The sequence below is a fragment of the Salvia miltiorrhiza genome, chromosome 5 (genome assembly GCF_028751815.1).
Source record: "Salvia miltiorrhiza cultivar Shanhuang (shh) chromosome 5, IMPLAD_Smil_shh, whole genome shotgun sequence".
NCBI lineage: Eukaryota > Viridiplantae > Streptophyta > Magnoliopsida > Lamiales > Lamiaceae > Salvia > Salvia miltiorrhiza.
Window position 1 is genome coordinate 2,965,691 of NC_080391.1, and position 13,954 is coordinate 2,979,644.

Below are 13,954 nucleotides of genomic sequence, written 5' to 3' on the forward strand. Positions count from 1 at the left end.
TTCACCATTTCTAGATCTTATTTGATCAGTTTGAATATTAAATCTAGAAATAGTAGTGTTCATTGCTTTATAGCAAATTCTATAAACAAGAACAATGTTTTCAGTACGAGAATCCATTTTAAAACCATCAGTCTTTATATTTAAAGTAAGAGTATCCATAATTGTTGGATCAGATAAAGACACAGGAAAATTTGGAAAACAACTAAAATATATTGGACCATCACAAAGTGAGGATTCAACGATTCCTAATAAAGAATCTTCAAATTGAAGATGCCTTTGGTCTCTGACCATGATTAAGGCACTGACATTTAGCCCTTCTCTAGTTAATGGTTTTAACCCAATTTGAACCATTCCTAGATGTAAAAATTTATAATTTTGAGATTTATGATCTTCAATTAGATCTTTAGAAAGAAGTTTAAAAGAATCAAATCCTCCTATGAGAGGGATTGATTGTTCTATCGTTTTTACGATATAATCACTTCGGAATTCGAAGGTTCCTTGTTTATAAATTTTGGTTTGAGAGACCTTTGGTAATTTCCAATCTTGTAAATTTCTCTCAAAATTTTCAGATAAAACAATTTCTTTATTTTTGTAATTTTTTGAATTATCTGAAGAGGACTTCTTACTAATTTATTCATTGAAGAGTTTTGATTGATACTGTCAAGGATTTATCCTACCTTACCCTTTAGGCTTTACAGGCTTTACGGTACCTGACTTGGAGCAGAGCTCGTGTAGAGCAATCAGAAACTTTCAACTTATAAATTAGATAGAAATTTTCTTTTGAAATATATATATATATATATATATATATATATATATTAACTTAATTAAAAATTCAAGCGAAAATTACGACTTTTTTTCTTCCAAAATTCGTATATTTTTTTGCCATAATCTCTAATTATAATTATAAATACTACTCCTATAATTCAACTCTAAACAATCGATGACTCCGAAGACGATATAGATTATAGACTTACCTCACTCAATTGAAATATAGGCCACAAATTTGTGTTTGAGAAAGTATCATCTGAGGTCACCTCTCTCAACAACGGGCTGCGATCGTCTCCACCTACGCGGGTCCCACGTGAGATAGTGGCTGAGATTAGCTCAGATCTGTCTGCCCAAAACAAGGAATACCTCTGGACCACGCCCCTCTCCGCCACATATTCACTTCTCCCATTTTTTTCTAATCTCCTGTGCTCGCGCCCAATGCACCCCCGCCCTCACCCCCGTCACTTCCACCAATCACATCGCGACGCGAATCCCTCCCCTCGAATCTCATTGGATATTCCCCTTGGCCCGATACCTCCTCACTTCAACATCAAAATTAATTATCTACTAAATCAGTGGTGCAGCGTGCCACGTATCTTGTAGACTGTGTAGCTAATGCTATTTCTCTCCAATCCACAAATTAATTAATTACTCCCTCCGTCCATTAATTCAAGGCCTTCTTTCATTTTTGGGACGTCCACCAACTCAAGGTCTATCCATTTTTAGTAAATTTTTATTTATATTTAATTGGTGGATCCCAAAACAATACACTTTTTCTCCACTTAGCTACTCACTCCGTCCCACTATACTTGGCACACTTGCCTTTTTTGTTTGTCCCACTAGAATTGACATTTTCCTAAAATAGTATGTGGTCCCTACTTTCTCTACTCACATAAAATAAGTGGACCCTACCTACTTTACACTCTTAACCCTTTATTCTTAATCTCCATGCCCAACTCAAAAGTGCCAAGTCCAGTGAGACGGAGGGAGTAATAAACAATACATTAATTGTGGATCCCTTTCTCCACTCAACTAATAAAAATACACTTTTTTTTAAAACTCGTGTTTTGCTCCTTAGGTCATGAATTAGTGGACGGAGGTAGTAATTAATTTAGATTTTCATGAATTGCAATTGCAAAGCGCGATTTTGGTTTGTGAGTAATTTATTTTCTCGAAGTTACCGCGGATATAAGTGGTAGTGTGAGGAGAGAATTACAGCGTGGCAGTCAAAAGTGGATGCCGTGGTAAAAATGGAAATTCCACGCTTTATTTTTCTCTCGCTCCTCGGATACAGACAACAGTTTCTATCTGCATTCAACTGCAGAGAATAAGATCTCCAGCAATATATAGCGGTAGAGAGAGAAAGTAAAAGGAGGGGAGAGAGAGAAAGGAGAGAATTATTGGTCGTGTGGCAACTTCCGTGAAATCGAGTTCCCTCTCACTCAGGTAAAAAATTCGTAATCTCAAACCCTAAACATCACTTCCCCAATCTTACCGAATCTAAAATCTCTTTCGTTTCAATTTTGCTGTTTAATTTTCTCTCTTTGATTTTCTATCGATTGGGGGGAGGGAGAGAGAGAGAGAGAGGTTTCTCTTTTGATTTGCCGTTTGGAGCGTTACTGGAAACGGAGGGGGGATGATTTTGGTTGGATTTAATTCCGATTGTTCTCAATCTTAGTGGAAAATTCTGGTCTCAATTGAGTCAATTCAATGTGATTGAAATCCTGACGGAGCTGATTATTGATTGGAAAATCCGTGATGAGTGCTTGTATGTTTGTGCTGAGCTTTCGTTGAGTTCATCTTATTTTTATGCGTTTTGTATATTTAATCCGTCTTAGACGCCTAATTGTGATTGATAGGATTCTGGTTTCTGCATTGCAGGTCTGCGTGCCTCATTCAGCATTATGACATCTTCCGTTCACAGCCTTTCAGGTAAATTTCAGTGAAGAAATTACTTGCTTTGCTAGTTAATTTTGTTGGTTTATTGGGAAGAATTGCAGTTGTTGATGTTGAAAGCAAGCATACATTAGTAATGGTATATGTTTGTATAGAAAACGGCATCCATAGATTAGTGGTAGGTGAGACCTTTAGAAAACCTTATCTAGCTAGGCAGAGATAGCACTCAGCAGTGTGGTGCTGCATCTCTTCGGATCCTCCGTGTTCGACTTTTTGTAAGCAGGATTGAACTCAGTGTTGCCATTGCTATCACACCTTTACATCTTATTGCCCTCTGTTTTGGAATTTGCAGTGTAGACTCACTTCCTTACTAGTTTTTGTGATATGAATAATTGTCAGATAATAGTGAGGCTGATGAACAACAAAAGCACACAGAGTCATATCTACAGCCGTCGTCTCCTGCAAAAGGGATGTGTCACACTGGTATTGCATCACCAGGAATGCATTATGCATCGCCTGCTCAAGTTGGAGTTGGAAATGTAATGGTATTATATATGGTGTTACTTGTGTTGTGTTATGAGTTTGAGCCTCCTCGTATCTTGCTGAACTTAAGTGTTGCCATCTTAGTCTGAATTGCGGAATCATCTGTTTTTTGTTTCTGTTCTTACACAATGCCTTAGTGTCTGTGCTGCATGACTATCTCGATGAAACTCCCCAGACAATAGTTTCAGGTTTCTCTTCAATCCAAGGCTGATTTTTTGTAGAAAATAACTATATAATCTCCTTGGAATCATCTGTAGATGTCATTTTAGTTAAACCAGCTATATTAACTGCAGAGACTGAATTTACCTATGAGGCTTGATGGTTGATGAATGCTGGTTCAGTGTTTTACTTGAATTTATTAACATTTGCAGGCCCAAACAGCTTACCCATATCCCGACCCGTACTACAGGAGTATATTTGCTCCGTACGAAACCCAGCCTTATCCAGCGCAACCTTATCCTGCGCAGCCTATGGTACTCGCTATGCTCGTCTCCTCGTCCTAATAGAAGTTTCCAAGTGTTCTAAATCAACTTAATTCAGGTACATCTGCAATTGATGGGAATTCAGCAAGCTGGTGTGCCATTGCCATCAGAAGCAGTTGAGGAGCCTGTCTTTGTTAACGCAAAACAATATCACGGCATCTTGCGTCGTCGCCAATCTCGTGCAAAGGCCGAGTCAGAAAATAAACTTTCCAAACCTCGAAAGGTATTAATGAGTTATGTCATCATCGCATTCATTCACATAGCAGCTTGATGTATAACCCCCTTGCCACTCCAGCTATAAGGAGACATTTTGGAACAAGCCTTATCCCAATTAAGTCATTTTTCATAATTGATGAATCCTTGCAGCCATATTTGCATGAATCTCGACATTTGCATGCACTGAGGCGAGCTCGAGGAAACGGGGGACGGTTCCAGAAAAAGAACGACAACCAGAAGAAGAAAGATGTGGAATCTAGCGAGAAATATCACGACAACATCAACCTCAACAGTGAAAAGGATGCCCCAAAGAGTGCCTCCTGAAGATGTAGCTTAAAACGGGTCGAAACATAAGTAGCTCAGTCGAAACTATCTCGTGTGAATTTGGCAGATTCATTAAGATGGTTCATAGATTTTAAGTCATAGTTTCGTATGTGTACATTCAGTTATAGGTTTTTGTAGGGAGTGTTTCAGCAGAATGTGAATTTCAGGTTGCTGTACCAGTTTCGTCTCTTTTTTTCTTTTTGGCTAGCAATGATGCAACTCAAGCTTTCTCTCTCTAGAGGTGTCCATATATTATAAGAATCTATAAAAAAACAAAGTCGTGTATCAAGTTAGCCAATAGCAACCCTACATATAAACAAGAGAGAAACGAGACGGTCCCCTTGGGATGGCCTAGTGGTTGGGGTGGTTGCCTGTTGTCCAAGAGGTCACAGGTTCGAGTACTCTCGGCCACAATAACCACTAGGTCGGGTGTGTGTGTGGTTTGTATTATTTATAATGTAATTTCATCAAAAAAAAAAAAAAAAGAGAAACGAGACGAGCACTGCAAAGCCCTCCTTCTCGCGAAGTGCCGTCTTGTTCCTGAAGAGTGCTTTCAATTGATCGTTCGCCTTCATCAGCCCGTCGTTCTACCTGTCGAGGAAACGACGTTGGAAAGATAAGAGCAGCATCTCACTTTTGAATGTAGCTTCAACCATCACAACTAGCTCATGATCATTTGTTCCTTGCATAGCACTCGTGAGAAAACATTGAAATGGAACCAATAATATATAGCAAAGCTTATATGCACAGAACTTTTCTCATCAAAACATGCCTACTTACATATTTCTCAGAAGCATCAATGCTAAAACCATAAGCCTAATGTGTCGAGCTTATCTATTAATAGCAGAGTAGATTAAAAAAGAAAGCGAGGGAAATATGCATTTCATTTCCAATACTGGTAAGAAAAGTATGAACGAATTCATTCAAAAATACTTCAAATTATCTTTTGCTGTATAAATCCAATCCACACACAAATGCATCTTCACCAATAACACACTGCATTGCATATTCTCTTTATCACATCAATCAAAATCTCTCGAATACGATCCATTTTTTTCTTTTTTTCCCCAAACACAATCTCCCTAATCCCAACCAATAAATAAAACCGACCACCAAATTTAAGCGACGAGCAAGAACCACATTGCATTCAAATAAATGGAATAACCTGAGAGAGAGAGAGAGAGAGAGAGAGAGAGAGAGAGAGAGACGCACTCCGCGGTGAGGGGTGCCGGCGTTGATTCGCTGGATCCAAAGAGAACGCATATCGAGCTTCTTGTTGCGGCGATCACTGTATGAATATTGAAGCGCCTTCTCCTCTCTCTCCCTCACTATTCTTATGCATCTCTATACACAATTTGCATTTCCTTCTCGCTCAATCCCTTCCTCCCCTGGGTTTCTATGGAGGTTTTAGCTCTCTCTCTCTCTCTCATCGCGATTTGCGATGTGTTTATTTGGTTCGCGATTTGCATCGAATTCACGTCACATTTGGGCCTCAACAATAGCGGGCTCAACCATTATTAATTTCCGGTATGGGCCAGCATTATGCAGCCCAAATATTTCCATAAACGGGCTGAGTTAAGCCCAATAAGGAGATAAAATGGCATAAATCATAAAATCAAAACGATTTCCCCCCCTAATATTTAAAAAGAAACTCGTAAAGTAACGTGTCAACTTTATTAATTAAACAATAAACGCTACTAATTTCGTGCCGTAAATATTTCTAGTGAGATTTATTAATTTATGATTAGTGTTGAGGTGTTGACCAAACTGTGAAAGATAATGATAGTGTGTTGCGTGTCTTATTCGAACAAACATGATATGCCAATTATCTCTCAATCAAAACCAAATTCAAAGGGTATAGATAGGGTGCCTCCTTCAAAAATTTCAACTCAATCACAATTACTTCACTTTTGTTTTTTTCTTATAATATGTTATCCACAAATATTCCCAAAGTTTTCTTCTCTTGAAATCATTTCTAGTTTGCCTAAACCTCCCATCCCATGTTATTGTTCTTGGTTTTTGTCTCATTGAAACATGCATTCTTGTCTTCTTCATTCCACCCATTGTACATTGAATAATCATCAAAATTCAAAAACCAATCTATTTGTTGCTACGTGTTGATTGTTAATTTTTAATTTTTTTCATATCTTATTCTATGATTATTTATGTGGTATATATATAGTGACATTAGAGATCCCCCACACGTTTGAAATGTTTTCTTGGTCGTACATGTATTTATTGAATTAAATTTGAATATTTTTTTATTATTAATTTGGTTGCTGTCCCTCCCAAAGACGTCGGCTGCATTTTTATTCTCGAAATTTTTAATTTTAGCAATCAATATTATTTTTCTACGTCAAACTCTGCATTTATGTGTATGACACGCATTTATGAAGTAAGGCTATGAATTGAATAATACAATGAAAAATTTAGTATCCTACCTAACATCTTTTACCAATCTACATTCGATGGTGGATTTAATTCTTTAATATAAGATTGGTACTTGTTCTCATAATCGTACAAAATAGGAAAACATTTAGGGTACCCCCACCCACCCCCCATAATTTAAAATAATATTTTTAAAAAATATATATATATAAAAAAATGGATTAAATAAAGTTTGGCACGAGAAATGCAAGTAGGAGGTGGGAGCTGGGAATGTTGGATGGATTGATAACTTGAAAGAGTAGTCACTCTCAACCATAATATTGGGTTACTTTTTGTTCCATTTATGAGAAGGTTGACAAATAAAATTCATAATCTTTGGTATCACTCATAATGATGGCAAAGTATTATACCATGATTTTCTGCTATTATTATTACTATTACTATAAAGTTTTTTTTTCTTTCTTTTATCCTCTCTCTCAACTCAGCATGAGCCCTCTTTGGCTCTTCACCTTTACAACTCCTATTATTTCAAAAACATGGACCCCACTCTCCTCTGTCCATTCCATGAAATCTAATCTGTATTTCAATATCAATATGTGAGTGTCATATATGTGCATGAGAGAGATAGAGAGAGAGAGATAGAGAGAAGAGAGATGAGCCTATTTCAAGCCCCACCATCCACCTTTCTCCATATTTCTTTAAATTTTCCATGACTTTGCTTCCATTTTACATCTCTCTCTCTCTCTCACACACACACACACACAAAGACACACTTTTGGTGCATGAGAAAAAGGAGAGAAGGAGGCCTTTTGGGCTGCAAGCGACTCACACTTTTGTCTTTAATTTTGCAAAATCACGCAATGGGAACATTAACAAGTGGGCCTGACCCATATGGTGGGCCTCTTCTGCCCCACACACCCAAATATTTTTTTCTTCATTAAACTATTAAATCATATATATATATATATATATATATATATATATATATATAACGTGAATATCATAGTTTATAGACTAGCTATTAATTGGTTATTGGCAAAATATTTTAAATTATTTATAATTTGTAGGAGTGCATTTTATTGCAATACTCAATAGTTCGATGATCCGAAATCTACTTAAAGCACTTTGGATGTGTACTTGCTGGCTGGTTTGGAAGCAAATTTTAGTCGTTTCGAAGGTAAGGTTTGGTATGTTGAAAGTATTGTGTCGAAAGTTAAAGTTCGGAGTTGGAGTTGGAGTTGGTATTGTGAGTTTAAGATTGTTGGGAGTGTTTGTAGTTTTGATGACTGGTGCTCTTCGGGTTTACTTACTAAACTGATGTAGCTGTTTTCTTTTTGGCATCACTGGTACCCTAATGAAATTTTTTTCTTATCCAAAAAAAGTTCGATGATTTGATTTCCAGTTATATGTCCATAATGTTATATCAACGCCCTTACGTGGTAGATTTTATAACTGAGCTCCAATTAAATTTTCTTCTTTTTTCTCATAATTTTTTAAAAAATATAATATATGCTCTTTGTTAAATTTTAATATGGAAAATACTAGTATTGGAGTATTTTTGTAATACCAAGATTGAAGAAATGATTACTATACTAATTATACAGAAATTAAAAACAAGATCTTAGAACACCAAACGCGACAATTATAATTTATTCGTTGTGATACTTCAGTTAAGTAAATAATGTATATATACACATTATAATTAAAAAAACACAAATTTTACTGTCCACATTCATCATGAGCTTGGATATGTAGGGAGACAAGAAGATACAAATTGCCTTGTCCATTTTTTTCCCCCTTTTATCTTTTAATGGATTAATTAATCATTATAGAAGTGATAGTGAAACAAGCAATGTGTACATATATAAATATATAATCGAGTCGCCGACATAAAATCTAATTCTTCAAAAGTTTATTTTCTTTCGGATTGCAAAAAAAAAAAAAGCTCTCGAATTCTATATCTTATTACACCATTTTTGCATGGTAATTATATTTCCAACAAAGAAGACATTATCCATTAATGTCAATTATAAGTCTCGTTAAATCACCCATAATATATACTCCCTCCCTCCGTTTTTTATTAAGTGTCCACAGTCGTCAAAATACACATACCAATAAAATAAGATATTTTACATTTGTAACCTTAGTAATTGTCATAATAAATGCATATATACAACTAATTACAAGTATTAAATAAGGATAAAATAGGACAAATGCCATAAATATACTCTCAAATTTTGAAATGGGACACTTATTAAGAAACAAAAAAATGAGCTAAATAGAACACTTATAAAAAAACGGAGGGAGTATACTATTTTTAATTTCTACATTACTTTGGATGCTTTTGAAAATGTGAAACACTTTATTCAAAATGTCAACCTTGTGAAAAATCTAAAGGTCAATTGCTTTTTCTTACCTCTTAGGATTCTTTCGAGTGAAGGCACAATACAAATATATGTGTGGTGGTGGCAAACATTTTCGAGTATTGCAAAATTTAATGGTGGTTGGCGGTCGACTTTCACTATGAAAAAAACTTGAATAGCCAAACACTACATTAACTCTTTAAAAGAAATATATAATTAATAAATCACTACTTTTATTAAAGTGCTAATCAAGCTTTCTAATTTTATCATACCTGGTAAAAAGGGGTGTCATCTTCAAGCCTCCTAAATCACATCATTTCACACGATTTTAAAACCCCACCTCATTTTCAAGTTTCAACTTTTCCTATTATATTGCTAATTAAGGTTTATCCATGAAAGACCAAATTATTATATTTCTTAAAGGGTCGTTACTGTTTAAATACACAACTTTTCTTCAATTTCGAATTTTTATATGAATTTTTAATTTTTTTTAATTAAAATACATGAACTTTAATATTTACTTGATTTTTAACATCGATCCTAATTTCCTCTAAATTGAATGTAAGCTGGCATATCTGAAAGATGATTATGGCTCGTGGAGAACAGGTACGACGTCGTACTGAATTGTCGTCGATGAATCCTAATCATCTTTCAGATATGTCACCTCGTATTCAATTTAAAGGAAATGAGATCAATGTTAAAAATCGAGTAAATAAGAAAAATTCATTCATATATTTTAATAAATAATTGAATTTTGTTGTTAAAATTCGAAATTTCTTAAAAGAATAACATGTTGTATAATTTGAGTCATGTATATTACTCATAAGTTTACTCGATTATGATGATAATTTTGAATTTATATATTTTAATAACTACGTTGTTTATTTCCCTGTATATTTATTAATTTAAAGTAAATAGTGAACTATAATTCATGTGATCGTGGTCCCTTTTTTTTTATTTTTATCTTGATTATTAATTTTCAAAATTTTAGTTGAATAACAACCCTAATATCGAAGCCAATGGACGTAGCTTAGTAGCATAATCATTGCTAAGTAACCATGAAACTGCCTATTATATATCTATTCCACTGTTTAATGCAATCACATGCTTTTATATCTTCCCTTAATTTCCTATTGTTTTCGTTTAAAGTTGGCTCAATTAATTTCGATTTACTAATCTATAGAACCCGTCACTCCAATTTTTATTATCATAAATGATTAATTAATTAACAAATTTAGAAAATACGCAGGGCCCACCTCACTGACCTGTCTTTCTTTTAATTACTTAATGTTTTTTTATAAGCTTTTAATTACTTAATGTTATTATAATAACAACATGCCCCAACTTTTGTGATTTTATATAATTTGGCCCCTATACTTTTTCTAATTTTTTAAAAAACATTTGCCGTCTAACTTTTGTTAGAAGCTCTATGGCCCTCATCCTAATCATGAAAAAATTGTCAACGTGTCGCCTTAGTAAAATAAATAAATTCAAAATACATTTACATGTAACAAGATACTTATATGATTGTATACCATAAGTTAATTTTTTCATTATATTTACATCATACATAAATCTATACTTCACGTAGATGATATCATGGCATTATTTTCCTCTTTTTGAGTTAAGCCTAGTGAATAAAAATTACTGGTTAAGGAGAATAATCAAATTTAATTGGAAACAAAATATTGGAAATTAAAGTAAAGGCGGATTGCATTTAGTTAAAAATAAAATAACAAGACAAAAAGAGAGTTTTAGCTTCAGAATAACTTTGGAGCTCAACTTCGCACTAATCTTGGAGCTATGCTCCGCATCAACCTTGTCGATGAGCCTTGTCAAACATCAATCTTGACGATCAGTCCTGTTAACCGCCATAATTAACGATCAATTCCGTCAATTTTGATAGTCTGTTTTTAGACACAAAAAATATTGTAACGAGATTTGGACTAAGTTGTCATATGATCAATAAATTTTAGTACTAAATTTAATTTGTAACCTATCAATTGTAGATTATTCATCATTCACCAATTAAAAATAAAACTCTCTATTTCAATGCATTTCCGAATTCATTTCAATTATAATGTTGAGATACAAATCCAAGTCAATCATACTTGAATCCAACACACTCATGAATAATAACTACGAGTCATATTCCAATTTTATAGGGGCAATCGAAAGCATTTGACATGAATCTTATAGGAGGAATCGACCAATTAGAATACTTATAATTAGGAGAATTTAAGGTTATAAATTCAAAATTTGTACATGTGTTAGTGCTTCAAGGGTCCCATTTCCAGCTAAAAAATTAGTGCATGAAAACGTAATAATGATATCATGTTTATGGAAGCATGCTGGGACATCAATAATTAATTCGTATGTATTTCCTTTATTTAATTAATAGTATGCAATATATACTAAAGAATATACACATGCACACAAACAAACATATCTGATATCGCAACTACTTGTATAATTTTCCAATATTACAATCTAGTTTCTTTGGTAGAGAATGCATCGAAACATACTTTTTTTTTCTTCAATATAGTCCCTCTTAATATTTGAATTTTGGAATAAATATACAAAATTTTAATTTCCTAATCTTTCTCCAATTTAAAATCCTCCTAAATTTAAAATTCGCAATTCAATATGAAAATAAAGGTTTCCATCGCAATTCAACATTAATCCACGATGACATAAAAATAAAATTTCAATTTTGCTCACAACCTTTAAATTTGAAATTAAATACACTAAATTTTGAACTATTACAACTTATTTTCATTTTTCTTTTGAATTTATGTTTGATTGCGACTTGCAAGGGAAAACTTTATTTTCATATTGAATTGCGGAGTTCATTAAGTGCATTATACGTACGAGTAATTAACTTTTTGTGTTAGGCTGTAGTATCAATTTTTTATAAAAAGAAATTAGCTAGGGAAATTTTAAATCAGGGAAAAAAATCAGAAAAAATTAAAACATTAAAACATTGAGTATTTTATTTCAAATTTCAAAAGTTTTGTGTAAAATCAGAATTTGTTCAAACTTTGTGTATCTTACCACAAGTTTCCCTTATTTAAAATAACACTACTTTTTAGTTTGTGCAATATATCAAGTATGTATTTTATAAGCGTGCAAAAAAAGAAAGTCTATTCATGACTCATGAGAAGATAGATACTTGACATGAAGTGTAACTTTCTAGAACTAGAAAAGTATAGTAGAGATTCTTTGTTAATTACTATATTGGATCTTGAATTATTTAAATATTTTTCGGAATAATCAAATACTATAAAAATAATAATCATAAAATTACGGTGTGCATTTATTTATTATACCTCGTTTTTCATGGGTTGAAGCATGTGGGCCTGTCAGGCCCATGTAGCTTTTCCAATGCCCGCTATATTGGCCCACCTTCAGATCCAACTCGGTATAATAACCGGGTATTCGGGTTGATCCACCCAAAGCTAGTTTTATTAGATTTCAATTTCATCACCATGTATTAATACATGATAGTTTTGTGTCACACCATTTTATCTTGAGATTAATTAAAGCGAAAAAAGGATATACCCATTCTATAATACAAAATTCAAAAAAATACTCATTTTATATAAAATATATTCCTTCCGCGTCACAAATAATTTTGTAAAAAGAATGACACGGATTTTAAGACGAAAAAGAAAAAAACATGAAAACAAGGGAAATAAGGTATTGAGAGTGATGAAAAGATGAAAAATAAAGGTAAATATGGTATTATTAGTGCTGAGATATAATCCACAAATAAAAGAAATGAATAGTTTTTTTGGAACGAATCAAAAAGGAAAGTTTCGAAGTTATTTATGACTTTTTCTATGTCGAACAATAGCTTATTTTGCACTGATGCTTGATTGGGCGACTTGCAATAGTCGAGTATGTCAAGCCATTTTTAAGAATGCTCGGCCACTAATTGTCGATTGCTTGACTCGCAGTGGTCGAGCACATCGAGTATTAGTATATTTACCAGTAATTCAACTCGCTGAGATCGAGCATGTCGAGCATTAAAGTATTTACCACAAATACACTAATGCTCATCATATTCCTAGTGGTCGATCACATCAAGCAAAGTTCGTGATTTTAGTAAGGACAATTTTATTCTTTCAAGTTCAAAATGAGTAGTTTTTATATTTTTCTTTTATAATGAGTATGTTTTATTTTTTACTGTTGGCAATAAGTAAAACTAACTATTAACCTTTGATTAAAATTCACATTTAATGATATATTTGTAATTTTATTGATCTTTGTTTTAAATATAATAGTATGACTATGTGTTTGGATTTGGATATCGACCTGTTGTACATTGATGCAATTTCACACATATTTTTTGTGAATAACACAACATATTAGGAGTAAAAGTAACGTATACATTATTTTCGTGTAATGCAAGTACAATAAAGCAATCTAAATTGTACTCTCTTCGTTCTATTGATAATAACCCATTTTTTTTTTAATCTGTCGCATTGATAATGGCTTATTCCATAAAAGGAAACCGCCTTCACTCACAGAAGTTGTGGTCTCTAGCATTTTATATCATTTTTTTTCTTAATAATAGTACCCAAAAGTAATGAATCATTACCAATGGGATGAAGAGAGTAATATTTATTACCTAAAATGTAGTATTACACAAGTACAATTCATATCTTAGTTAATAAAATGATTTGAAATAGGTGATGTATTCATGAAATGATACCATTAAAAAGCTAATGTGTAAGATAAAATGCACAATATGAATATACCTCTTACTCACACGTGAGTACATGTGTTTTGTACTTTTTGGACAATAAATATTGCACTTAGTTCACGCGTAGCATAAATTAAATTATTTTTAATGCTTACTTAATACTCATATGAATTCCTTAAAGAAAAAATATATTCTTTAGTGACCTATATATATATATATATATATATATATTGATTTACAAAGAGAAAATTAACAATGATTTA

At 33.1% G+C, this 13,954-nt stretch overlaps 1 protein-coding gene and 1 long non-coding RNA gene across 4 annotated transcripts; one reads left to right on the plus strand and one right to left on the minus strand.

Moving 5' to 3' along the window:
* Window positions 1-2,055: 2,055 nt before the first annotated feature.
* LOC130985112 (nuclear transcription factor Y subunit A-7-like) lies at window positions 2,056-4,466 on the plus strand. Of its 3 annotated transcripts, none has more exons than XM_057907889.1 (6): window positions 2,056-2,539; window positions 2,653-2,703; window positions 3,067-3,212; window positions 3,582-3,683; window positions 3,751-3,915; window positions 4,059-4,466. In XM_057907889.1, exons 1-6 carry the CDS (start codon window positions 2,530-2,532, stop codon window positions 4,230-4,232), a joined length of 648 nt encoding a protein of 215 aa, XP_057763872.1. In that variant the 5' UTR covers window positions 2,056-2,529; the 3' UTR covers window positions 4,233-4,466. The 3 variants fall into 3 exon arrangements, with proteins under 3 accessions (XP_057763872.1, XP_057763874.1, XP_057763873.1); XM_057907891.1 differs by having other exon boundaries at window positions 2,058-2,217; XM_057907890.1 differs by having other exon boundaries at window positions 2,064-2,539; window positions 3,067-3,206.
* LOC130985113 (uncharacterized) lies at window positions 4,444-6,167 on the minus strand. The gene is made up of 2 exons (XR_009088899.1): window positions 5,445-6,167; window positions 4,444-4,823 (listed from the first exon to the last, which is right to left on the minus strand). It is a non-coding gene; the product is annotated as an uncharacterized LOC130985113 (long non-coding RNA).
* Window positions 6,168-13,954: the final 7,787 nt, after the last annotated feature.